Below are 26,515 nucleotides of genomic sequence, written 5' to 3'. Positions count from 1 at the left end.
AGGCACCCACCTTCCAGATCAGCTGCCTACAATATCACATGCCAGAAGTGTTCCAGATGATTACAGAGATCATAACCACTAAAAAAATATATCCAGAGATTTTCAGGACCAACCATTTTCCACCTGTCTCATCAGTGTCTTCCCTACTGCATTGCATCCTGCTTTGGCTGCTCTGTATTTACACTTACTTGGCATCCACTGTTCCAGCCATTTTTATTTTAGGGCTTCTTTCCATTTAATATTGGCCCTTAGCCAGCTGTGTACTTTTTCAGCTTTAAGTAGCACTGAGGTCATCAGCCATTATAGGAGCTATTCCTCTCATTCTTGTGCACAGACCCCTGAAGAGCTCTGGGATGTGATTGCCTTCTATTCCAAAGCTTCCTGCCCAACCCTGGCTGAAGAAGTTACTGGAATGCAGGCATTTCCAAAACAGCTTTAGAGCAAATGACACACATAGGACACTCATCAAATTGATGTTTCAAAGGTTGGACAGAAGTGCTTTGAAAGTGAGAACTAAGGTGAGAACAGGAACCCCCCACAAGGCTGCTGTTACCTGCCTGTGTTTGAAAGCAAAGGATGAGGTGATGGAAATGGCACAGATTTAACATTTAGCACAGCAAACGGCCCAGATTGAACACAGGTGCTGTTCATCCACGTGTATGCAGTGCTGGGCACTATATACTCCCACAATAGTATTTTTTCTGGGCTTGCAGAGATGGAGGAGAACCCAGGAGGCTGGTTCTGCTCTGAGGGGTGGCTGTACAAACACAGCCTGGAACAGCAGAGGGGCCATCCTGAGAGGTGCCATGTGCTGTATTTCAGTGCTGCTGCACAGCTGGGCAGAAGTGTTTAAAAAAAAAAGAAGTGATGTGCAATGGACATTTCCTTTATTCTGTGTTAATAATGGCTACATTCACAATAGTTAAATAAATAATTAAAAAGGTCTCTGCTTCCTGACAGCAGTTTGATTGTCTGGAAGTAGTGAATTGTACAAGGCAAGATGATTCAGCAATTTGCCTGGAGTCCTCCCGTTCCTGCCGGTTCTGAGGTGTCCTTCCGGAGCAGAAAGGAACCACAGTGTCCTCTGCAGACTCTCCAGCCTTGTTAATTATTGTATCAAGTGTCCAGAGAGAATGCTAAACTTCTGAGGACACCTTTTATTGCAATATGCTTTAATTACCTGTACTGAGAGCAGGAAAATGACACCGGTGTGTTCCCCTCTGAATGCCTGGGGAGCTACAGGCAGGGTTTGCAATTTAAAGAGGTGTTTAATTGCACAGCAGGAACTGAAGGGCCTTTGTCAGGCTCGTACATCACAGAGCTCTTTGTGAACAATTCTATTTTCATCCCTTACCTAAACTATTGCTAGTTAATTAGTTGAGGTAAATGGAGCAGGATAAGCAGAATTATGCTTCTTAATATTGTGTCTGTGATGGTCTCTTTGTGCCACTAACAGGTATAAAGGGACTGTAAACCAGTTAAACTGGTTTTATGTAGGAATTTGCAAAGCTGAAGGGGCGCCTCAAGGTGGCTTGGAGCCAGAATAGCATCTCTGTGCCACATCCACCTGGGCAGGTGGTATGACCAGGGTGCCACGTGCCTGTGCCAGAGTCCTGGAACTTCATCAGGAGCAAAGTCTGCCCACAGCCAGTCTTTGCATCAGAATATCCATGGAGGCAGAATAAAGTTACCCTTTAACCTTTGCACTTTGGGTATCACAGGGAGCAGAGATAAAATAAGTTTTAAAATGGAGTTTATTATGTTTATATTCAGGGATGCCATTTTTAGAGTTTGGTATCATTTCATTGTGGTACCACTCCCAAAGGTAAGAAACAAGTCACATCTCAGCCTCTAACACTGCAATATAAATAATGATAAAAAATAACACAATTTCTGCTTTCACAGAGCTGAGATGTGGGTTTTTTAATCAACACTTCAGTAATTTGTGTTTCTTGACTTCTGACTTGGAGAATGGTTCTGTCATTCCATTAACAGAAGGTATCTCTTTGTGATTGTATTTCTTATCATATGTTCACGTGTTTATGGCTGCATAGTAAGGTGTGCGTGTTACTCATGGAGAAAAATATTGCAGTTATTAAAACAAGCAGTGGTAAAGCAATTTGCAGTGCTTGTCACAATCTTTAAAAGGGAACTTGTGGAAGCCCTTTTTGTATTGTTTACTCCATACATTGCATCACATATTGTGTGAGGAAGTGATGATGCTTCAGGGGATAATTGAACTAAGTTCTCCCAAATAATTTTTTTCGCAGTTAGATCTGTCCAACATAATCAATTTTTAACTGTGTCTTTAATTCAGAGTGTATCATGACAAAATTATTCAGCCTGTTGGGTTTTTCTTTTTTCCAAAAGGTGTTACTTATTTACAGAGAAAGCAAATAGTTTATTCTCATAGCTGTTCTTTTTCTAATATTGGAAGATCTTTGGTAGCTGAATGGTACAGTGTGTTGATGCCTGGAATTTTGGAGAAGTCAAACAAAGAATTTTCAAAGTGAAGTAGATTTTGGGGTGGAGGAAAAGTGGTGTAGGAGGAAGAGCAAAGGGCTAGAGAGGGGAAACTGCTCTGCAGGAAGGGTCTCATGCTTCCAGAGAGATGCTCAATCTCTGTGGTCAAAATTACCAGCACACACTGACTGTAAAGTGCTTTTCAGGGTGCATTGTGCCAGCTTCTTGTGCCTTGGGTACCATTTCATTTTACCAGGTGCTGACCAAGAACAAAGTATTAACGTGGTTAGAAAATCTCCTCCAGCTCCACTGCAAGTGAGGACCCAGGTGAATCCTATTTTCTGTTCTGAGCTGTGCAGTCACTCCTGCCCCATGGCACTGCAAGGGTTTGTCAGTACAGACCAGAACAATCTCTTTGAAGTTGGCAGAACACTGAGCAGTGTGATATCAATGGTGTTGAGTTTGCAGAAGATATGTAGTGGGTTTTGCTCTTGCATTTTAGTAGTTTTGTCTGTAAAATTGGTCCTTTGTCACAGGTCTAAGATGAATTATTTCAGCTTCACTCTGAATACTCTAGGCAACTGTTTTTCCCTATTTTCAAGTGTCTCTAACTTGGCCTCTGCCCTCTTTGCTGTTCTAGCTGTTATATTTTGAGTAATTGCCATGTTCTGTTAGAAATAACCCAGGCTGAAACAAATTTATCTTTTAGTTGAATTGTAAAGTACTGCACGATTTTTGTAACATGGATTGGTAGCAAAACCTTAATTGAATTTCCTTGCTCGTGGTCTTGTGTCTGAAGATCTGGACTGCACAGCTCTGTTTCTCTGAGGTGGATTGGCAGGTAGTGCTCTTAGTTTCCATAAGGTTCAGTAAATAAATTTTAATGCAGATTTTATGGAATATTTATTAAATCCATCAGCATGTTTCACTGCATCAAAGACACTTTATTTAGATGAATAGGCATGTTTAAATCCCACGTGCTTGTGAAGTGCATGACTGCCTGTCAAAGAGCTGAGTTGTGTTTTAAAACAAAATGGATCTATTAAGTTTTCATTGGCTGTCAGTGTGTAATTGATGGGCTTCTGAGGGGGACAGCCCGTGGCTGCCTCCCTGGGCATTCACATTTGTTGGCAATACCTGAAAAAGCAGAGAGATGCACCTGTGTGAAACACAACAATGTCATTTTCTACCTTAAAAAGTCAGAGGCAAATGAATTGCTGTGTGAGATTTCCATTCTGGCCCTTCCACTTGCAAATGGACTCATTAGTGCAGTGCTTTGCCTGGGGAGGGGAAGCCTTGCCCTGCTGCAGCTCTTCTGTCAGCAGGTTCAAGAGTCAGCAGAGTTTGACTGCTTCAGAAATAAAGGCAATTTATGCATTACTCCAGTCCCTGAAGGTGATAGAGGCTGGGCCATTTACAGCCTTGTAAAGGAGACAAAGGCTCTGCATTAACACTCTCTGAGTACATTTTAATATGCCCTATTAAAATAGTCCAAATATTCTCCAGAGCTGCAGAACTCTCCAAGGTTTCCTAACACGTCTGTACTGACCAAAAAATTCAAGCTTTGCTTTTAGGAATTAGATTAATGGCATCAAGGTGTCCCATCATCCCTGTCCATCCATCTCTGTATCCCCCTAATTATTTAACGTGTTTTGTTGTGACAATTAATTTCAGCACCCTTTTTTAAAATTACTTTTTACCTGGGAGATGCCAAAGGTTTCAGGGTGTACTGAATCTTAACCTCTGGAATGTTCTTCTTAGATTTTAAGTATTTTTCCAAGTAATGGTCATTTGTATTATCTCTAAAGTAAACCAGAAATGAACATTAAAATTAAATTAGTTTTTGCTTTCTGATAATCTGTTTGTTAATATGTTCTTTGAGTAAGATTTGATAAAGTCTGAGTAAAAATGTTGCCTTTTTAATAGTAAAGTTCAACCACAGGTGGAGAAGTTCTTTACTAAATACTGATTAGGTTGGTTTTCAAGGAATATTTGATTTTTCTGACCTTTGATGTCATTCTGATTTAATGTTACTTGAATTAAAATGTCATCTTTTTTTATAGTACCTAAAATAGACTTTATTAGTTTTCCTGAAAGCTATGTGCAGCTTTTCTTTGGCCCATTTAAATATTGAAAACAGCAGGATTTGAGATTTTTCTTCTAATCCTCAACTAATAGAGTTTAATGCTTTGTTTGGCCTACCTTGCACAGCCTAAGCAAAAGTTTTAAACAAGATTAAAAGTATGACCTTATTAACCCATGACATCTAAAGATACAGAACAGGCCTGCAGAGACATCAGTCATTCCTTGGCCAGGAGAGCATTGGTGCCATTCCCAAACTACTCAGGATGTTCCAGAGGAAAACATTTTGGCAGCCCAGCTTCTTTTTTTTTTTTTTTTTTTTCCTTTCTTTTGTGGTTTTGTGCCAGCACCTGGGAATAAGAAATTAAAAAGGAAAGAATTTAAGTTGAATATTCAGTCTTTGTGGTTGTGGAAAAGAAAAGTTGGAGTACTTCTGGAAATTTGAGGTGCAACCTAGCCAGGTTTCTAAAAAAAAAAAAAAAAAAGGAGAATTTGGCAGAGCAATGGGATGTTGGTTTTGAGTGCTTCACCTCATTAGTCCCTGAGTAAAACGAGTGTCACCTTTTTGGGGCTTTTTTGGGTTTTTTTGTGAGAAGTTAGAGTTGTTTGTAAGCTGCTGTTGGATGAGTGATTGATGAACATGCCGAGTTCCAGAAGAATAAAGTGTCTCATTGTCATGGAAAGTTTATGTCCAGTAAACATTACAAAACACAAAACACAGTGATACATCCACTGCTGTGTAATGGGATTCCTTGTTTACTGGGCAGGCTATAGGGCCATGGCAACAACACCAGAAATAGGAACTCTGAGTATCCTTGTTGTGAAGATGATGATGGTTATCAGGCACTTTGTTAATTGCTGCAGGTTAAGGTTTCTCTGTGTTCATTATCACTTAGTAGTGAGGAGGTGTAAATGTGGAAGTTTGACTGAAATCTTTAATTAAAATAATGAGGTTTATCAGTATGGCATGGAAGAGTCAGGTCAATGTGCACCTCATTGATGCTTTTAGACAATCAATAGCAAGTGTTCCAAGGAAGAGACAATAACCAGAGTTTGCTTCTAAGCAATGCAAACTCCCTAAACTTCTCTTTTTCTGTGATATTCCAAACCAAAGCAAAATGAGTGCTAATCCCTTAAAAATACTGGTATCTTGTTTGCCTTTCATCATACCAGTTGCCCTTTTGATCTAAACAGGGCAAAATCTGGATACATGTTCATTAATTTCAAGATCCAGATGAAATTTGGAGGCAGAATAAAAGCCAGACAAATTGCTTACACTGTCATTGATAAACACTTCCTGCTTTCATACCATTATTTACATGTTTTAATTATTAAACATGATTTCTAAAAACTGAAAGTGGATGGTGGCTTTGCAACCACATGTGCACTGCTGAAAAACAGAATATTTGTGCACCCTGCATCTTGGTTGTGGAATGGAGAGTTTGTCAAGACCTGGGGCTGTAGAAGAAGTTAGGAGGAGGGTGAAAAGCCCTTAGTTTTTTTCTCTTACTCTGTCTAATCTATTTTCCTTAATTTGATGCCTTTGGCCTTTCTTCAGTCACTGCCTTGTTCTTATCAGCAGTGCCAAATCTCTGTAGCAAAAAATGGGTAATTTTCAGGAATAAGGTGGTCTGTGGGTAGGCCAAGAAGTCCAGGAAGACATTGAATTCTCATCTGAGTATTGATCATTCCATTTTCTCTCTGCATCAAGCTTCACTGACCTTCCTGTCCCTGCCCCAAACTTCTGAGGACCTGGGGTCAGTGAGGAGCTGATGTTTTGGGATAATCACATTTATGTTTGGGGCTGTGCTGCTGATTCAGAGCCCTTCCCCAGGCAGCAGAGTCATCCTGAACACCAGGATTTGGTGTTTGCTGCCCCTCTGCCAGAGCAGCACTGGCATTGCAGTCACAGCTGGGCAATGTGCAAGCAGATCCTTCCTTGGCATGGTGGTGTTTTCCTTGACACTGTCTTTTACAAAAGTTGCATTAATTTTTCATTTGATAGCCAAAATTCCCACCACTCCTGGGTGTCTGTGTCTGCCTTGTTATTGAGGTAGTTATTTTTTTTTTTTCCCTGCTGTTCTTCTGCATTCTTAATTGGTGAATACACTTTCAGTTTCATTTTGGTTTTTGACTGGGAGTAATTATAGAAAGGAAAAAGTGATAAAAAGCTTTTGCAATATGCTTAGTGAATTAACTCCATAAAATGAGGTTTTCAGGCCAGGGTCTGTAAGCTGAAACTCTGAGTTACTATCTTTAAAAGGGTAAAAAATGGAAATGCTGTTGATACTTCATAGTCTCTGGGACACTGTGCTGGAAAATGTTAGTTTTCAAAATGAAAAAAAAAAAAGTTGATACAAATATTCCATAATCAAAGAGTCCTGTAAAAGCAGTTCAATGAAGATTAAAAGGTCACTTAGACAGTTTAGCTGGCTTTTTTTAGCTAACTTGATTTCCCTCAAAGTAGTGATTTTATGTTTACAGTAAGAAATTAATAATGTGAAAAATTTTATCATGGTGCTTTGCAATTAAGTTACAGTTTACAGGCTCAGTGCTAGTAGTACTTTTAGGGTGCTAATTCCTGGTTATACCAAATGTTTGATCACGCCTTTGGTTTGATTGCAGTGTTCAGCATTGAAATTTCCCTGCTGTCAGGTTTGACACCAGATGCAGTCAGGGGAGCAGAGGCAATGGTTTGCAGGGTCCTGCTCCAGCCTGCTGGGCTGGTTAGTGTGGCTGCAGTTAATCCCAAATGATAGTGCTCATTCCAAGTGGTTTTCTGGCCTCCTCCTCTGCTTCTAGCCAAGGATCATTCTCTATACTTGGATTAACCCTTCACTGTTATGTTTCACATCCAGACTGTCTGAATGTCTTGTGTCAGGTTGAGTGCTCTGCTATGGTTTGTTCTGCTGAGGCATCATTTTTGTGATTTAATCTTTTTATGTTTTGAGGTTCTTTGGTCTCCTTTCGTTTGTTTCTGCTTTTAGTAACTCACCCTTTTTTCCTTTCTGTTTGTTTCCAGTGTATACTTTCCTAAAGAGCTTTCACGTATGTTTAATATTTTGCATTCAAATGAATCAAAATCTGTTTGATTCTGCAGAATGTTTTAGTCCCAGTCTAAGGCTGTAGTTAAGTTTTTATTAAAGCATAATTAGACATTGATTTTTGGATGCAAGTAGATGTTACTGCTTAAAATAGGTGCAAGTAGATGTTACTGCTTAAGTAGAAAAGTTTTGAGATATTTAAGTAAGTCTATCTACAAAAGTCTTCAGTGACTGAAAGCACTTTAGGCAATACAGCTTTAATAGAATATTTTTCAAATTCATGTTCTGTTTTAAAAAGGTATTCTGCTTTTGTGGCTTATAAATTTAACGATGTGTCCTTTTTGTTACAGGGAGAAGAAAATGAAAATTCAGGATATTAAAAACAATATTAAAGAAGCTATAGAGGTAAACTTAGGAGCTATTGTTTTTTAACTATTCCAGGTAGCTATTTAGACACTCTCTGCAATATTTCACTTGTGTTTCTTTGCAGACAATAGTGACAGCAATGGGCAATTTAGCACCTCCAGTGGAACTAGCCAATCCAGAGAACCAGTTTCGAATCGACTACATCTTAAATTTAGCAAACCAGATAGACTTCGATTTCCCTCCGGTGAGTAACTCACAGGCAGCCATGCCTTTCTGCAAATGATTGTATTTCACTGCCCTGTAGTAAATATTTCCCCAGAACAGTGAGCTGCTCTCTGGGAATTATTGCAGTAGGTGCCTTTGATGAGTGCTAATCGAATTTACAGCAGCACAGCCAGAATATTCCAGCTGATCCTTCAGGAACATGGAGACTCTTGCCTGCTTTTTGTGCTCTGGTGAAATAATTAGCCAGAGAGTCAAGATGGACAGTGCTGGGCGTAAAGTTGGGATATTGTTGGGAACTGCCCTGCCCAAAAGGAGTGGAGATACACACAGCACTCTGGTGATGATTAGCTGGTGTTTAATGGTGCTGATTCCTCTCTTTGGGAAGAGCAGTGGAGTTTTCTTGCTGATTCAGACTCTGTGCCAGCCAGGCTCTCTGCAGAGGCTCCACACACATGTCCCTGTCCCAGTCCTGGTTAATCATTCGAGGTGCCAGCAGTCCCACAGTAAATGCATCAAGGATAATTATTTAGTTGATGATACAACTTTGTGCCCACTCACGGTGATTAATTTCTCCTGTATCTGAACCAGACTTGTAGCAGAAGCCCATGAAAATACAGTTTGCAAACACTGAACACTTAAACACTGAGAAGATATTTTTGTTAATTGCCATGAAGTACCTTCTACTTGCAGCAATGCAGGAGTGTTTCAAAACTTGCATTTCCCTCTCCATGCACTGTTCCAGGAGGCTGAGGGGAGGAATTACGATGTATCAAAAATCATTACCTATTTACAGCAAAATTTTGTGTCCAGCAGTCCCAAATGCTTGAAATAAAAGTGCAAGTGTGAATAGTAAGTGCAAGTAGTAAGATGTGGGATAGTTTGCACCACAGCACTTCTTAATTCAGTTTGTAATTCTTGATATGTAAACATTATCGCACAAGCCGGTCTGTGAGACCAACAACAGTTTCCTTTTCCAAATGTTGCTGCTTCTAGGAATTTCTCTGCTTTGGTCAGTCTTTATCAAAAGAAAAATTACCAACCAAACAAGCCCACATGCTTTGTGTACAAGGCAGAAGTCAGGTGACTTTAGCAGTTAATTGGAAATACTGCACTGTAATCTTCAAATCATTTTCAGTGTAACAGGCACAGACAGGTTGGTGGAGGGGGGTGTATGAGTCTCTCTAGCACATAAAATGTAGTCATTGGCATTTTGTCTTAAAGCATCTTAAATTTGAGATTTTGAGATTTTTAACTTCACACGTCTGTCATTTAGACATTTGTCAGTGTTATTCACAGAAATACTCAATCCCTTAATGGATGATCTCTCCTGCTGGGGGCACAGAAAAATTCATGCTTTTAAGGTGGTTTTAGGAGGGTATTTGAGAGAGAAGACAGTGGTTCCTTGCTCCTCCCTCTGTGCTTCTGCACTGGCTGGGTGCCCACAGCTCTCCTACTGCCATTGTTTGTGCTAGTTCAGGTTGTGATCTGTAACAATGCTGCAACAAGTTCTTGTGACCTACCTCGTACTGAAATACTGGATTTTCCTTGTATCTTCTATCTCAGAGGCCTTTTTTTCCCATTCAATTGGAGTGCAGTGATTTCTTTTAATTTTTCCCTTTTTTCCACTGAAAGCAGGGTGTATTTGTGTGACTTACAAGGTCTATAAATAATTCCAAGTTCAGTGTAGAGTCTTTGAGGTGTTGAATGACACACAACTTCAGGAATAACAGTGCTCCTATAAAACTAGTTTTTCTTCTCTGAGCAAAGGTATTGTCTTCAATTTTTAAGCCCTGAGTCTACAGAGGTTTAGGTGTGTGCATAACTTGGACTGGTGGCTTACTTCATTGGCATGATTAACTATTTCATATGTAAATGTTTGTAGGGTTGAGGTTTTAAACTGGAGATGCATTAGCCACAGATGTTGAAGGACTGTTGTTGGCTCTCTCTGCCCTCAGTGATTATATAAGTTAATATATCTCTGATTTCTGAGTTTGTCTGAATGTAGATTGTAGTCCTTTGGTACCTGGAAAACTGAACCTGCATTTTAATGGCATGATTTAAATCAAGTTAAGATCTAGAGTGTCCCTAGATGACAGCTCTCAGTGCATAGGAACAAGAATGAATCCTTGAGTACCACTGTAAAAATAATTTTGATTTTGTTACAGATTAATTAAAAGTACTTGGAAGAAAAAAAAATTGTGGAAGCAGAAAGGACAGCCTTATGCTAGTTATGCTTTAAATCTAAGGAGATCTCCATCACCTGCTTCCTCCTCCAGTGCACTGGGGGAAGAATTTCATAAACCTTTTCCTATACAGAGTATTGATTGGGAAGGAAGGAGGGGAGTTTTTAGCAATGTCAGCCCTGTGTAAAGCTGTCTGGTTTGAGCTGCAGAACTTGCTTTCTGCCTCTTGCATTTTCCTCATGGAAAATCACATTTCAGCTGTCTTGAGCACATACTCTCCTCAGTGTAGGATTTGATGCTCTTCTCTGCCCTAGGGAGAGCATGAGGGTAGGGAGGAATGTTCCAAGGGGATATTCTTTGAGGGCTGCAAGTCCTTAGGACTATACTCTTAAATACAGGGCTGTTCTGCTTCCCTTCAAACGCCCATTCTTCTTTTCCTAAACATTAATTTGGGTTGCTCTCCTGAAGAGAGTGCACTGACAGAGGCCAGCACAAGGATTGTGGGATTTCTTCTCCAGCTACACAAGATCATCATCTTCCTGAAGGAGCAGTTGAAATGAATTTTAAAGTAGAGGCCAAAATCTGTGTTTATAATTCTCCGTGGAACAGGTGGAGCTGGAATGCAGGTCTCCTCACAGCAAGGTTCAGTGTGATGTGAAAGGCAGAATAAAGTCAGGAAGAATGTAGGAGCTTAACAGTGTGATAAATATCTAATTTATCATTTATCTGATTCTACATGTAAATTAGGACTCAAACAGCAACTTTTGTATTCTGATACTCTAATTCTTTTCTTAGTCTGGGTCTCCATCTGTTTGCTTTGCAGTTTTTGACTTACAGGAGGTGTGTGTCATTTGTGTAGACCATATTGTTTTGAATTAAAAAAAACTAAAAAACAACAGCTTGAGTTAAAAATAATGCTGGTACAGTGTAATTCTAGGTTAAACATCCCTTTAAAGCTGAAAATTTGCTATGTTGGAGATTATTAATTCAGCACAGTTGGTATTAAGAAATTAAATTTTTGAATACAAGTAGTAGCATATGGAGAAAGGCAAAACATAGTACTGACTGGAAGGAATTCTGTCCACACAATCATGCTGGTATTTTAAAATATTGCAATTTCTAGTAGATCAGATCTATAGGTGAGGCTTCCAAATGGTGTTTCCATCATTATTGTCCTTTGATGCATTTAGCTGAACACAACTGAATGTGTGTGTTTTCAGTGTCAAAAATCAACATCATAAGTAGTTTGAATAATTCAAACTAGCTGTAGATCTGTCTCAAATGTCAGGTGATGTTGGGTTAGCTGGGTTATAAAAGTGATATTTTTATTCCTGTTCTGCATACCAGACAGTGGTTAGGGTATTTTCTTCATCCCCAGTAATAGTGGCCTTCTTCTCATCCCTTTCTCTTTGCTCTTACTTTTAGAAGAGGGAAGGAAATGTTCCCATTTTATCAACATTTCACACTCCACGATCAACCCAACTGAACCAAGCTACCAAATAAAACCTATTTGCTTTGGGTCACAGTCCATTTATAATTCTCTGGTTTTAATGAAATATTGAAAATAGCTGAGCAGGATTTACAGCTACCTATTTTTAATTTATCTGGTTTCAACTGAGGAAGATGTCTCTTGAAAATACCATACTAAGTTCAGAAAAATTTAGAAAGTAGTAGAATCAGAGTATTAGCTATTGAAAGGCAAAATACCAGAGGAATGACTGCAGCCTGTGGCAGAAGAGATGCTGGTGCTGTCTGCAGCTCTCCTGCTTTCAGTTTATTACACTGCTCCATTGTAGTTATTTTGAATCTCCCACTACCACTGCTGCTGAATGGTTTTATTATGGTTTTTGAGTAGTGTCCTTGAGCTTCACCACACTCTGGCTTCAGCCTCAAAGGCAGCTCAGCATCCCCTGTGCCCACAGCCACCCCTTCCCTGTGCCACCCAGCCCGGGCCAGACAAACCTCCTCTGGCTCCCCAGGGTCAATCAGAGCATTGAGCCAGCCCAGGGTAAAAATAACCCTGGTAACCCTTACTCCTTCTCTCTTCTATTTTGGGGAGATTATTTTTAACAGGGATCAGTTTTGAGGTCTGATTTACAACCTGGCAGTGGAGGTGGTGCTCAGTGGGATCCCTTAACCTGCAGCAGGGTCAGAACGGGGCTTTGGAGTCCCTAAAAGGGTTTTGACACCAAAATCTTAAAGATGGTAATGAAATTATATCTTTTCTCAGTAAGAAAAGATGTGAGCTGGGATCTCTTTGCTGCCAGAAGTGTTCCTTAATTATGTAGGCAACAGAACAAAATTATCTGTCCCTGTAGATAACCACCCTGATGGGTATAATGATAGATATATTATTATTCCTGTCTAAATACATCATGGCAGAAGAAGAGAGCTGTTCTGGTTTGACAGCATCACTAGCTTTATAAAGTACTGACAAACATATTCACTGCAGTGGGGGATGTTTCCCATGGGGATATCTCAAATGTCACAGATTTTGGGGTGTGAAAGTAGGCAAAACATTTTCTTTGGTGAGGATACCCCTGGGAAGCTGGGAAAGGTGGGAGACAGAGCCTGATTGCTTGGGTGTCTGCACAATTTTGTGTGCAGTTTGGATACTTACCACAGAGAGAGAAAAATTAGGGCCTCCAGCTTTTTCTTGTCCAGATTTTTTTATGATTTTAAGCAAGACTCCTCAATCTCATATTTACCTTTTTTAGTATACTCTGTCCTATTATGTGTAAAAGAGTGATAAATACATATCTTTGAGATGCATCTTGAGGTGCAAAACTAGTAGAAAATGTGAATATGTGAAGTATTTTTGCCTCAGAAATGTAAATGCTGTTCAGAGAAAGGAGTGGGAAGTCTTACAGACAATATCAAAGATGTGGTGCTAGATCCTCTGAAATAATCCTTACTCACTCTTTTTTAAATCTCTATTATCTTATCTACACAGAGCAGCTCCCTCTCAATGGGCTTCCAGATAATCCAATTGAGTTTACCTGATCAGAGTTTAACAGGAACTTATGGAAAGCTGGTTTTCCTATCCTTTAATAGCAGAAAAAAATCTTGAATACAGATTAATTAAAGAGTTCTTCTGAAGCCTTCTTCTAGTATAGGGTCTGTGAGGCAGGCAGCCACTTGATTTCATTTCTGTTTCTCATAATTGAAACACATATGGCTATCGATGATTTGCAAATTAATCTCCTGAAATCTCTGATTTTTGTCTACATGGATAAATGTCTGATAGGAATGTTTTACTCTTATGTGACTAGGAATATCTAGCAAATTTTGTTAGTGCTATATTTTGTTAGTTTTTATTGGAAGTGTTTTGTTTGGGTTTTTTTTCAGCCCTTTGAATTCTGCAGTGCTTTCACTGAGGTGTTCACATAATTCTGTTGAAATCCCTCAAAGCATTTCCTTAAATTGGAGAATCTGCAGCCCAGGACTTGAGACAATAGGATTATATACATGTCTTTTTCTGTAGTCCAGTTGTTTTTATAATACAAGCCCCCCCCCATATTTTACTTGATTACTAATTTATTTGATTAATATTTGAAGTAAATGCTGATGCTTTGTTCTGAACTTGTATTTTTACCCAGTAAATTCCCACCATACCAGACCATATTTACAGGTTCAGAAGTTCACGTGACTTAATTTCTCTTGATACATCTTCTTTGTTTTCCTCTCAGAGCAGTCTTAAAGAACAAGGACAGATTAATTCAATTTATGCTGAAATACAAGAGCTGTCAGCTGAATTAAACAGGAAATAGGCATAATTTAATATGGAAATTCTTAAACATTTTCTGGTTTTAATCACAGTAAGAGACTATCACAAAATATTGGTGTATGCATAGATGAAATAAAATTATACCTGGGAGCCTCCCTGGTGTTAGAGCCAGAGCCCTGTTGTGCTCAGCTGACTGTTTGGAGAATACATGACATTTCTGCAGTGTTCCAGTAAAATTTAAGATTTTTTTTTAACTCCTAGGATGTCTTTTTACTCTTAAAAAGAAATTCCAGTAATTAAGCAGAACTTTCAGTTAATTTATTTTAAGTATATTTAAGCTTCATTTTTTCATGTAGACTTCATTGTGAGCCTGTGAACACTTCTATGAGTACAGATGCTGCTGCTTCAGAAAGATTGGAAGAGGCTTAGTGAGCTCTCCTTGGGATTTGTGTAAATTTAGAATGAGAACTATTTTATCTTACACCCTTTTCTGTTGGTGGAAATTTCTGGCAAAAAGAGGCTTTTTGTTTCCAGTGTGAAAGGAAGCAGCAGAGTTTAGTGTGGTCCCAGGTGTTTGTTCTTGGCACCAGGTAAGGGAATAAAGTCATTTGATTTGACTGTTTAAGCTTACTATATATCATTAAACAAAAAGCAGCTAATGATGTAGTAAGAAAGACATTTTCCAAACCCTGATTTAAGGCTCAAAGGAAATTTCTCAGAGTTTTATTAAACCTTCTTTCTTAGACTGCAGTCTCCAAAAATAGCTGATGGTTGAACTGCCTCTGTCACCACTCTAAACTACCCTGAGAGAGCTGCAATGGGGTAGAAGACTTCTTTGTGCCTTTTATGCTATCAGGAATTTTGACCCATTAATGAATTGCCTCTTTCTATGTATGACACTTTGAAGAAGCAGAGGAACACCGATTATTGGTTTAAATTGCAGAGGAATTGTGACAAAATGGGGAGCAGGCTTGCTGCTTTCACCCAAAGTGAATTCTCCTCCCTAATTAACATGAGGAGCTGTGTTGGGGTATCAACAGATAAAGTTTCTGTGGCAATTAAACTTCTTGTGAAAGAACTAAAAGAGAAATGGTTTGATATTATGTTAGTGAGGGCTTCTAACCAAAGGCACGTTGTAGCTTATGGGTATGGATTTGTGTGCTGGCACATTTCTCAAATGCTGTTTTGAAACTCTTAACAAAGGGGAATAATGTGAGTTCAAACTTGACAGAAGTTTCTTAAATAGAATTCCCTTCCCATTGGCCAGTCCTTGCAGCGACATCCAGTTTAATTTGTACTCCTAGAAGTTACCAAGCAGAAACACAGAATATTTCAGCATAATTCTTCTTTTCCAAGCATGAAAAACTATTGATAATGAGACTAAATCCTTGCTGAAAATATTTCTGACTCAGTTATGGGAAGTGCTGAGTGCACTGGGCCTCTCCCAAAGTTTTGTGTTCAGCTCTGGACATGTGCCAGTAACTGGAGAATATCTTCAACTATTTGTAGGTATGCGTTTCCTTTGTGATATCATCAGCGTGTTTGCCCTAAAATAGCAAGCAATAATTAACACTTGTTCACACCAGTAGGAATGCAGATGTTTCCCTATTCAAGTAAGTGGCTTATTAAACTGTCTGATTTGACAAATTTAACACATTCTGGTATCCCTGCCCAAAGCTGGGGAGGGTGAAAGGATCCCATGAGTTCTGTTCCCTGAGCACCCCTACAGTCAGGAGTGATGGCTGTGAGAAATCAATCACTTTGGTGGGTTCTTACCTATCCTGGCAGTGAGAAATCAATCACTTTGGTGGGTTCTTACCTATCCTGGCAGTGGGAAATCAATCACTTTGGTGGGTACCTACCTATCCTGGCAGTGAGAAATCAATCACTTTGGTGGGTTCTTACCTATCCTGGCAGTGGGAAATCAATCACTTTGGTGGGTTCTTACCTATCCTGGCAGGAGAGACTCAGCTGGGGCAGTTTTCTGGGAGTGCCCTGCCATGCCATGGCCTTGCCTTGCTGCAGTGCCTGCCCTGTGGAATGCAGCAGGAGGGGAGGAAAGCTCTGCTCCCCCAGCACAGCAGGCTCTGCAACCAGTGCTCAGTGCTGCTTTTAAGAGCTGCACACATTGGGAAGCAAAGTCCTCCAGGAGACAGTTTTACAGCTAGAAGCTGGTTTGGTTTGACCTTTAATCATTAGATTTGTAAGTTGGTGACCTATTTAAAACTCTTATTATGAAATGTGCAGCTCCATGGGACAGTGAACTTTGCCCAGGAATTGAATCCCAGTTTTAACCACAACATTGTATAATGATTGTACACACCTTTTAGGAGGTAAGGTTTTTTTTTTTCAATGGCATTGACTTTTGCTGGAATTAGTAAATAAACTGTTCTGTTGAAGGATCCACCCTATATTATATTTTACAAAGAAAAGGTAATGTTGCATGTCCATGCTAAGTTTCCTGTGCATTTGGTGTCACAGTGCCATGGACTGTGCCAGTGTTTTTCCCTGCCAACATCCTAATGCCTATAAAACATTGCTTCATAAACATTTTTTGAAGTCTCTTGAGTATTTCTATATCTGGAGGGAACTAAGCCTCGTAGACAGTATGTCCAGTTATATTATTTCATTTTCTACTAGTATTTTATCCTTTTAGAATGCTTCTCAAAAGCAGATCTTGGTTCCTTTATTTTTTCCCAGGCCTAGAGTTTGTCTCTTGGGGATTATTTTTTTTAACAACCAAAGTGCTCAGCCCCCAAGTTCTTTAACACTTTCTGTAGTTTAACTTTGAGCAAAACCACTATTTAGCAGTTGTCATTTATTCAGCTTCCTGAAATGTTCCAATATAAGTAGGGTTTAAACTCGATTAGACTCTGCATTGCCCCTTTTCTAATCCAGAATTTTGTCAGCAAGATCTTTCTGGAACAAAGAACAATTTTCCAAGCATCCCTTCCACGTTTCCAGTGATGGTTTTTTTTCCTCTAGAGGTCTGCAGAGATTCCTGTAAGTGAATGCAAGTGATTTACAAATGTTGCCTATTGACTCATTATATTGGGAAGCTTTCAGTAGGTGGGGAAAGTGTCACCTCATAAATAAAACATTAATAATGAAACACATTTCACATAAATGTGGCTTTTTAACCATTGTGGTGTTATGGTATCATGAGACATGAGGTTTGCTCAGCAGCACCAAGTCGTGGTCCTTGATCCTTCAGTTATGTGAGCAACACCAGAGCAGGTTTCCCCAGCCTGATGATTTTCCCAGGGTATTTTTTATGGTTTCCCAGAAGTGGAGCCTGTTCCTGGGGATTGTGCCCAGAATTCAAACTATGCCCCTGCCCAGCCTGAGCAGATTCAGTCAGGCCCAGTTTGTTCTCTTCAGATCTCTGTTACATTGACATTCCTTTCCTTGAGTGTTCTCCTCAAGGATTTCTCCCTCTTTAGGGTTCAGTGAACGTTTTGGGACGTGTGAGGTCTGTCCAGGTGGTGAAGAAATGCTCCAATCCTGACATAAAGCTCAGGAGGAATTCACTCCTCACCTTCCCTGGTGGTGCCATCCTGTCACCACTTCTGTTGACTTTTGTTGCTTTACACAGCTTCAGCTGTACTTTAAACAGGATCTTGGGTGTGTATTGTGACACTGCAGCATTTTATTTTTTTAAATGGCAAATTACATAATTTGGATTATTTTTTCAATTTTAAGTATGCATAGAGCTGGAAGGGATAAGATGATCATACACTGCAAATACTCTGGATCATTTGGATCCTAACATTCAAATCCTATTTGTTGTGGAATGTCATCTCAAACCAAATTGTTATTTAGTATTTGTTCATTTTAGCTGTTTTGTTAGGAGTTCCATTTTCTATGCAAGAAAACCCTTTGTTGATGCTGCTGTAGAGTCTGTCATATTAAAATGTGCCAGCAAATCAATCAGTGTCGTGCTAGCAAGAACCAGACATGTAAGGACTTGTTTTCTGGCTATTTCTTTTCAGGAAATTTTCCTGCTACTTTTGGTTAATTTGTTTCCTTACTCATTATTTTTAGAGCTCTCATACAAATTATACCTATTTAACTAAAAGAAAAAAACCAACCCAACCCTTTTGCTAACTTGATTTTTTCTAGTGGCCTCTGAAGCCCCTGTTTTACCTAAATACATAACAAATCTTGTGGTTTTACTTGCCTTCCCTGAGAGCAGCCCCAGGCTACATTCCATGACTCAAATGGGATGCTGAGGATTTCTTGTGTTATTCCTTTTCTTAAATATTATTTCAGAGCTGTGGTTAGTGTAGGTGTACTGGGGAGGAGGGAGAATCTGGGGTTTTTGCAACCAGCTACTATGTCTTGATTCCAAAATCAGTCACTACAGTAAGGAGGCTTTAATACAGCAGGGGATGAGCTCTGCAAGGCTGGTTCTGACTCTGCTTGGGTGAAACCTTCCTTCTTCACAGCTGTGGGAGTGGGCTCTGCATTAGTCCCAGCATGTGTGAAGATGTATTTGATGTGGCCTAAAGACAAAAAGTTGTGTATTAATGAAAGACCTTCATGTTTGACCATCGCAAGTCATGTAGTTCACTTTTTTTAAAAAAAAAAAAAGACCAAAAGTAACAGCAAAAACCCACCCCAAAAAACCCCACTGTGTCTTAGTGTAATGATCTACTGCTCTTTGCTTGTTGTAGATCCTGATTTTGAAATCCCAATAAGAAGTTCAAAGAATGTGGAATTCAATTCTTTTTCCATCCCAGATGGACAATTAATAACCATACTGAGAAGATTGCTTGAATATTGCTGGTTATAGTTCAGATCAGCAGGACAGGCATGAAGGCAGTTTTCAATATTTTATTGCTAATTTGGCCTAACAAGGCACAAACACTGATCTTTATCCCATTATTGTAATTCATGTATTTTCTTAGAAGTGACAACTGCCCTTAGAACAAGGGGAGGACTCTTGTAAACAACATGTAACTGTTCTGGTAAACTAAACCCTGGGCTTTCTATTATCACTGTGTTTATGCTGAGGCCAGGAACTGGTTTTATTCTCCATCCCATTTTAAGATCTGATTGCAGAAACTATTCCAAATGTAAGACATTATGGAGTTTGAAAGGTCTTTGAAATAATTGCTTTACATCAGCTTTCCACCAAAGTGTCATGGTTGTAGTGAGAAACAGTAATGAGGAAGAATTTTTGTGGCAGTTTTACTGTGCTGTGACTTTTCTTCTTAAAGCACTGACTTTTTCACTTTATATTTTTTTTCATGATGAAGAATGTTTTACTGCTTTTTCTGTGCACTTATCATTGCCTAGTTATTTGTCCTCTGAATCAACTGCTGTTTCATAAAACAAATCTTGTACAATTGCTGATTCCATTTTTCAATTTCCCAGCTTTGTAGTCGTAAGTTGAGTGAGCCATATGATGTTCTGTATTGAACAACTGTTACTTTTAAAAACAAGTATAGAAACATTCCCCAAAATGGGTTTGGTTCAGATACAGTGAGATTGCAGATAATTCCCCCTCTCTCCTTCACTTTCTCTTCCTTCTCCCTTTTCCTTTAGAAAGATATTTTCCTCACTGTGCTCTGATACAGTTGAAAGTGACTGACAGTCCTCCAACTGCCAAGAAATTGAAAATCTTCAAAATTAAAGTATCCAATAAGCGCATAATTCCATGCAGTGGGAGACAGAAAACAGAGGACTGGAAATAAGATTTTGATTCATTTTCTATTTTCTTTAATAGCAAAAGCAAACGGTCAACAGTGCAATGTGCAAATAGTAAAATTTAAGTAAAATCTTCTTACCTGCTTCTGAAAGAAATTTAATTGGTGTTTTTGTTCATGAAAAGTTCATAAAAGCAGGGAACAAGCTGCCATTAATACCATATATAAATGTCATAATCTCTTTAAAAGAAATCAGAACAAAATTTAGATGTGTATTTTGTGTTTGCTCTCATTTTTGTGTATATGCAGCTAGGGAATCCTTAATAGCAATAAAAGGACAATCAAATTTGCATCTGATGTGCTGCTTCCACCATTGGTATTTGTAATTGTGTGATCACACAAACACATATGCATCTTATACCTGCCAAGAAGAGGGTGCTCTGAAAATCAGCAGCACTGAATTTACTGTAAGATACCTTTATGCATCTTTCAGATGCAATTTAAAGGATTTACTGTTCTGCTGCAGTTCAGGTGTTAGTTAAGATTCTGGTAGGAATGTGATTTTTTTAAAAAACTCAGTTCAAAGGGAAAATTTGGAATGTGTCCCCTTTCTTTGTACTACATTGATAGTAAAGGAATGTGAGAGACTGATATCCCAAGAGATGGAGGAACCTTGAAGCAGCAAAAATAACACATTTTTCTTCTTTAAAATAATTCTTCTGTAAAGAAAAAGGATGGGGAGACACAGAATAAATACAACAACTATTTTAAAGGTCTTTCACTGGTCTGGATGAAAAAAATTAATTATTTGCCACTTAAAACCAGAATGAAAGTATTTTACCCAAAACACTTCAAAGCTCTGCGAGATAGCCAAGGAACAGCCGTGGCTGTTGATGAGAGCAATGCCCACAGTGCTGTCTGTGTGTATTTCAGTCACCAGGCTGCTGCTGTTCTTTCTGGGTCTGTTCAGAGCTCCTGCACTGATGGCCAGGAGTTCAGTCCCGTGCTGCACACACACTGCTGCAGCCAGAGTGCATCTTTCATCTGCAGAATGAAAGGGGCTTTTGCTTGTGTTGTCAGCTTGTGTTACAGGTTCAACAAAACTGAAGCATTGCATTTTTGACTGTCTGCTTTCATATCTTGGCTTACAGTTTTTAAGGCTGAGACAAAACATGATCTAGCCTTGTATCACTGTCTTTCTTCTGTAGTTCAATGTCTTTTTACACTGCAAAAGAATAAATTTACGAAAGTGGTGCAGAGTTAAATAAGATACAGATGTCTGTACAGTCCCTGAAGATCCTTACTTGCTTGCAAAGTCATGTAAAACTTAATTATCATTATCATTCATGTAGGAATTATAGAGAAGTAATGTTTCATTGAAGAAAAAAATCACGACAGCCACATAAATGTAAAATACAGTGACACCATGAGTTAAAGAACAAATGTTACCAAATAGCATTGATTATTAAATTGCCAATGAAATTGATATTAATGGGACATTAACCCTTCTTACAGTAGATGGTTGGATTCAATCAGTGATTGAGAAACAGTTCTTTGGGTGTTACAGAGTGTTGAAGTCAAACTTAGAAAGCCAACTGAACTTGTAGTGAGGTTCTAAAGCATGGTTAAAGATTATTGTTAAATCTGCTCCATTCCCTGCTCATTGCAAAATGAAATGATTCATTACTGTTTGCTGACTCTCTTCATCTCCAACCCATTCCCATAACGCTGTTTTCCCATTTCAGGAGTTTTATGAACACACAAAAACCCTGTGGCAGGACGAAGGTGTGAAAGCCTGCTACGAGAGATCCAACGAGTACCAGCTGATTGACTGTGCCCAGTAGTGAGTATTGCTGGGGCTGGGGAGGGTTGGGTGTCCTGCTGCTGGCCCTGATCCCTGGAAAAGGAGTGTGAGGTGCACAATGAATTCTTGCTAATCAGCTGTTCAGAGAGGTGGGACAAACTGGTGTTCAGTTAGACAATATCTACATTGAAATATCTACATCAATATCTAATCTCCAGGTGCTTTCAAAAGGTTTTAATAGGCCCCTTAGTGAGGAATCAGTTTTATTGTCTGCAAGGCCAAATTTCCTGCCTCTTCCTCTTGGCCCATCCTCTCCAGAAGTCAGCTTCAGGTGCTGCACAGGTTGCAGTCAGTTGGAGAGGATGTTGGTGGGAAATAAACCTGTTTATCACTTTGGTTTCTAGTGCAGTTTATTGAACTGGAAACAAAGAGATGGGAGTGACAGTCTTGGGGAGCAGCCTGTGATCAGTCACCAGAGTTCTGCTTGTGTGCCTTCATGCACATATCTGAGAAAGAGTCATTCTCTTCTGGTATTTATACTGCTGGGATAATTAGTGTTGTCTTCAGAGTCTGCTGCATGTTTGCAGTTATTTATCACATCCAGCAATATACTGTGGCTCGGGATTTTTTATGGCAAGGTGCTCGAGTTAATTGTGACCATTCCCGGTACTTTTGTTTGTGCATATTCAAGAATTGCAGGACTTAAATTTGAAATATTAATGGTTAAAACCGTTCTGTGTTAGTTTATATTCTCTCTGCTTCCTTTGGAGAAGCTGAAATAAGATTTAATGGTCAAGAAAAATGAAGGTTTCTTGTTTCACACGGTGATGGCAACTGCAGTTTGTCCAATACTGCATCTCTTAAAGAACATCTGATGAAATAAAATCTGTAAGGTTCTTCTTCTGTTTGTTTGTTTAGGAAGACTTAAAGGTAAATCAACAATTAGCTCTGTTTGAAAAGAGACAAGAGAGATAATTTTACTGTGCCTTGCACAGCTCCAGGTTTGTAGGAGCCTCTTTGAAGTTTTGCCATTGTTTCCAGAGTGAATTTGTTTGATGTGTAACGATGTCTTTTGCATTAGGTGACTAATGTTTGATCATTTGGCATGGAGCTTTTTGCAAGTTCACTCGCTACAAAATAAAAAAGCACAAAGATTTTCATTTTCAGACAAGCACCCAGTAACTTTTGTGTTTCTAGTGTAAAGCTGACAGAAGTGAGGGAGAGCTGGGTTGTTTCTGGTTACTGTTTGTTAATAGCTTCTATGCTGGGAAGGAGGAAATTGTTGGGCACTAAGAGGGTTTTGTGTTGACCTTTTTCTGCCCTGAATGAACAGAAGAAAACTGAAATTCTTATCATCCCTGGACACTGACTTTTCCATGGATCAGCAGGGGAGGTGGCCCTCATGATGGCTTTACCATCCTGCTCCATCTAGTGGAACACTTAATTCTACATCATGGGCTGTTGTGCCAGAAATAAACTTTGAGCATTGCTGACAAATTAGATTTTTTTTCCCCCCTAAAGAAAATAAAATAAAAATTGCTGTCTCTTTCTAAAAATATTTAATAATTCAAATATTTATTCAGTATGATAGTAACATATATGACAGCACAGTCTTGCAGAAGGAGATTTCTAATTGTTAATTTTGATAGTTCTTGTCCTTTCTTGCATTTTTGACCATGCAGTGGTGTTGTTTTTAATAACAGAATATGCATAGTAGGAGTTTTTTAATGGCAAAATGTTATCTTGGAGGTTAATGTCACTTTGAAATGCTGAGCTTGTTTTTATCACATTAAATTTTCAAGGGACCTAACAAAAGTCACTTCCTATCAAATCTGACTTGATTGATACATTTAAATTAACCTGGTGAGCATATACTAACAAAAATGTGGAAAGGCAAAATACAAAATGTGTTTGAGATTTCTTAAAGGAGGGCTGTTTTAATATGAGTGTGCCAGCTACTGTTGTTAGTGCTAATAGAAGTTAAAAGAGAATATTGAGCAATTTCTGTTGGGGTTGTCCATTCTTTCAGAGAGGAGTTTTGAGTTCTGAGCACTTTTCCCCTTTTGAAGTCCCCATATAAAACAAGAAAGTTACAGTGAAAATGGGAGATGGAAAAGTGGGTTTTCTCTTTCAAGATCAGTCTGGCTTCCAAAAATCCTTTCTTGCTCTTGAAAATTGAATAAAATCTTAACTATTAATGGATTCTTTGCTCAGTGATTTGCCTTAAAATTTTAAACAATCTTTCTTGTTCACAAAAATTAACTTTTTAGCGTTGTTTGTAAAAAAATTTAATTCTTTTCAACTGTCATTTTTTGAAGGCTGAATTGTTTATTGTAAAGTTTATCTTAGCATGGGCTTATTTAACATTCTGAATTTTTTAAAAAAGGAGGTTTTGTCAGTGTTGGGACAGAGTTTTATGTAGGAAGCTTTGCCAGGAGATTCTGCCGAAGGTTTAAAAATCACTTTTGCCTGTCTTTTAGCAGTTCTGCTTTCCATGCGTAAAAGCTGGTTCTACATGTAGACAGCTTAGCTGCAGTCCAGGAGAGGGAGGGGTTCCAGGAGTCAGGGATGGAGAACCTGGAAAAGAAAGGTGCTGGAGAGATGGCAGCTTAAACTTCTGCAGAGTTTGTGCTCAGGAAAGATGGGAATTTGCAGATGGGTGAGGAGCTCTCCTGGATGGACAGAGCGTGAGGGAAAAGTCACTTTTTGCTGTATGTTCATTGCCAAGAAAGTGGGAGCAAATGTAACTCTCAATGTTTTATCTCCTTAATTCCAGTGTGGGGGTTTAGAGTCCAAAAATGGTATTTTTCACCTGTTCTGGAGCAGTAGTTTTAAATGTACAGTGCTTCCTCTGCATCTCTACAACTTCCAGTGTCTTGCCATGAGAAGTGACATTATTACACACTCTGATTGTTGCTCCACCGAGTCTCTGGTTGTGTTGGCTGAGAAAAAACAGCTTCACCAAAAGCCACAGGTACCATCCTGGCTTCCCATTTCCCTTCAGTTGTGATCTTTGGAGGTGTGGAGCTGGGAGGGCTGGCCAGTAACCTCATCTGCTGGAGAGCCCTTCTGCTACCCTGTACCCTCAAGCTCCATGGCCAAATGAAAATGTCACTTTGGAGGAGCCCTGCTCATTTTGAAAGAGTAGCTGCCTCTGCTCATCATGAGCTTTACTGTACTTCCTGCCCAGGCATATTTTACAGTCTTGAGAGGCAGAGAAAGGAAAGAAAGCTTGTTTCCCTTTTCTTAACTGGCCTCACTAAGAAATCAGTTTCTATTCTGCATTTAGAACCACACGGGCTGTGACATTGTCTCCAGTTTGTATTTCAGCAGTGAGGAGGGAGCTTTACCTGGGAGGAGACCAAATTTCATTGCTCTTGCAGGGATGTACACAGAGTGTTTGTATGAAGCTGCCATGTGATCCTGCTCTTGGCTAATAATAAACAGAAGAACACAGAAGTGTCTAGAATACAGAAAATCCCAAATGGTGTTAAATCATTTACCATTCTTCATGTGTCTTCCCTGGAGGCACAGGATCACATTTTATTTAGAATATATTATTAATAAAAATCTAGGAGCCATTTCCACTGTGATGTGCCAAAGCCTGTTTGTTAAATCTTGCCTTCTGTCAAATACAAACAAACAGGATCTCTTTGAAGCGCTGCTGTTGCCAATGCTTCTACCTCAGGTTTCATTTGAGCAGCTCTGCTTTTAAAGCCTCAGAGGAGTACCCAGCAGAGCAGGCAGAGCCAGCAGGGTCTGTCCCCTGGAATGTTCTGTTTGTGGCATGAGGGCATGAAGGGTGCCCAGGCTGTCCTGGTCTTACCCAGAGCCTGAAGAAATGGCAGCACAGGAGAGGAGCTCCTGCATTGATGTCAGGAGCCTTTGGGTCAACTCTTCAGCAGCTTAGGAGCAAAGCCTGGGTACTACACGAGCCTCCTGGTGCTTTTCTTGAGTTGCTCATATTAGGCTGTGCCCACAGCTCCCTGAATTGTTGCTTTAGCCTTGCTTTAGCCTCATTTGATTTTGTGCTTCACGTTCCGCCGCGCTCTCCCTGCGAATCCCCTCGCTGGCGCTTCCTGGCTGTGGCTGGGGTGGCAGAGGAAGCCCAGAGCAGGCAGAGAGTGCAGCCCCTGTCGGAGCTGCCATGGCAGGAAGGGCTGGGAGCAGCACCAGGAGCCTTCTCACGCGATTTCCTGCCTCCCGCTCCTCTCCCGCGCTGCCATTTCGGGCCAGGAGCAGCCTCTGGAGGTGCACGCTCACGTTTCTGGAGCTCCAGCACCAGCAGAGCCTCTCTGATACCTTGAAACTGCGCCAGGCTCCTCCAGAAGGGTTTTATGAGGAGTATTTTTTAAGATGTTTGTTTTTAAAATACTTATCAAAGAAAGGCAGGGAGTGCAGCTATTAGCGGACTGCTGTGCGGGGCTGCTGAAGGATCAGCACGTGTGGACACACGGGCTTTTTAATTTCTGATGTTGGGAAATCTTTATGTTTTTACTAAGATTTATGGTGTGTTTTATTTCTGGATTTGCAGACTTGCAGAGAGCAGTTAAGAGCCCCAATCTGTGCACTTAATGATTTTCTCCCATGTTGATTTCTCTTCGTGACAAAGTTCCTTTCATGGAACATGTAGTAAAGTGTGTTTGCTCCAAGTCTCACCTTTTTAAACAGTGCCTGATTTATCAGGGGTACTACTGTTACTCTGATTTCTTATCCATATTATTTGTTAATTTTTTTTCCTTTTACTTTCTTTCCATTCAATGTGATTTTGACAGAGTGGTTTCTCTTGTCTCCAGCTTCTCTGAGTGCTCACATTCAACAGGACAGGAATTTCCCTGGCCCCTATTCCTGGCATACACGAGCTTTTTATGGACAGTGACAATGACATTGTTAAACATTCCCATGAGGAAGAATAATATTCATGTCCCCTTTCACTGGAATAAAACTGACACAGCCTACTGCTGTGTGGA

General features: G+C 39.6%; 1 protein-coding gene across 2 annotated transcripts in view; it reads left to right on the top strand.

Annotated features, from left to right (window-relative positions):
* GNAS (GNAS complex locus) overlaps positions 1-26,515 on the top strand; it is a 129,248-nt gene that overhangs the window by 73,549 nt on the left and 29,184 nt on the right. For both annotated transcript variants that reach the window (XM_066561822.1, XM_066561823.1), the window contains exons 3-5: positions 7,940-7,994; positions 8,080-8,199; positions 21,487-21,584. In XM_066561822.1, the coding sequence (XP_066417919.1) occupies positions 7,940-7,994; positions 8,080-8,199; positions 21,487-21,584 (273 nt within the window). The remainder of the gene's footprint in view (positions 1-7,939; positions 7,995-8,079; positions 8,200-21,486; positions 21,585-26,515) is intronic.

Source organism: Molothrus aeneus, chromosome 17 (assembly GCF_037042795.1).
Source record: "Molothrus aeneus isolate 106 chromosome 17, BPBGC_Maene_1.0, whole genome shotgun sequence".
Taxonomy (NCBI): domain Eukaryota; kingdom Metazoa; phylum Chordata; class Aves; order Passeriformes; family Icteridae; genus Molothrus; species Molothrus aeneus.
Note: the sequence above shows the minus strand (reverse complement) of the source record. Positions and strands in the feature narration are given on the sequence as shown.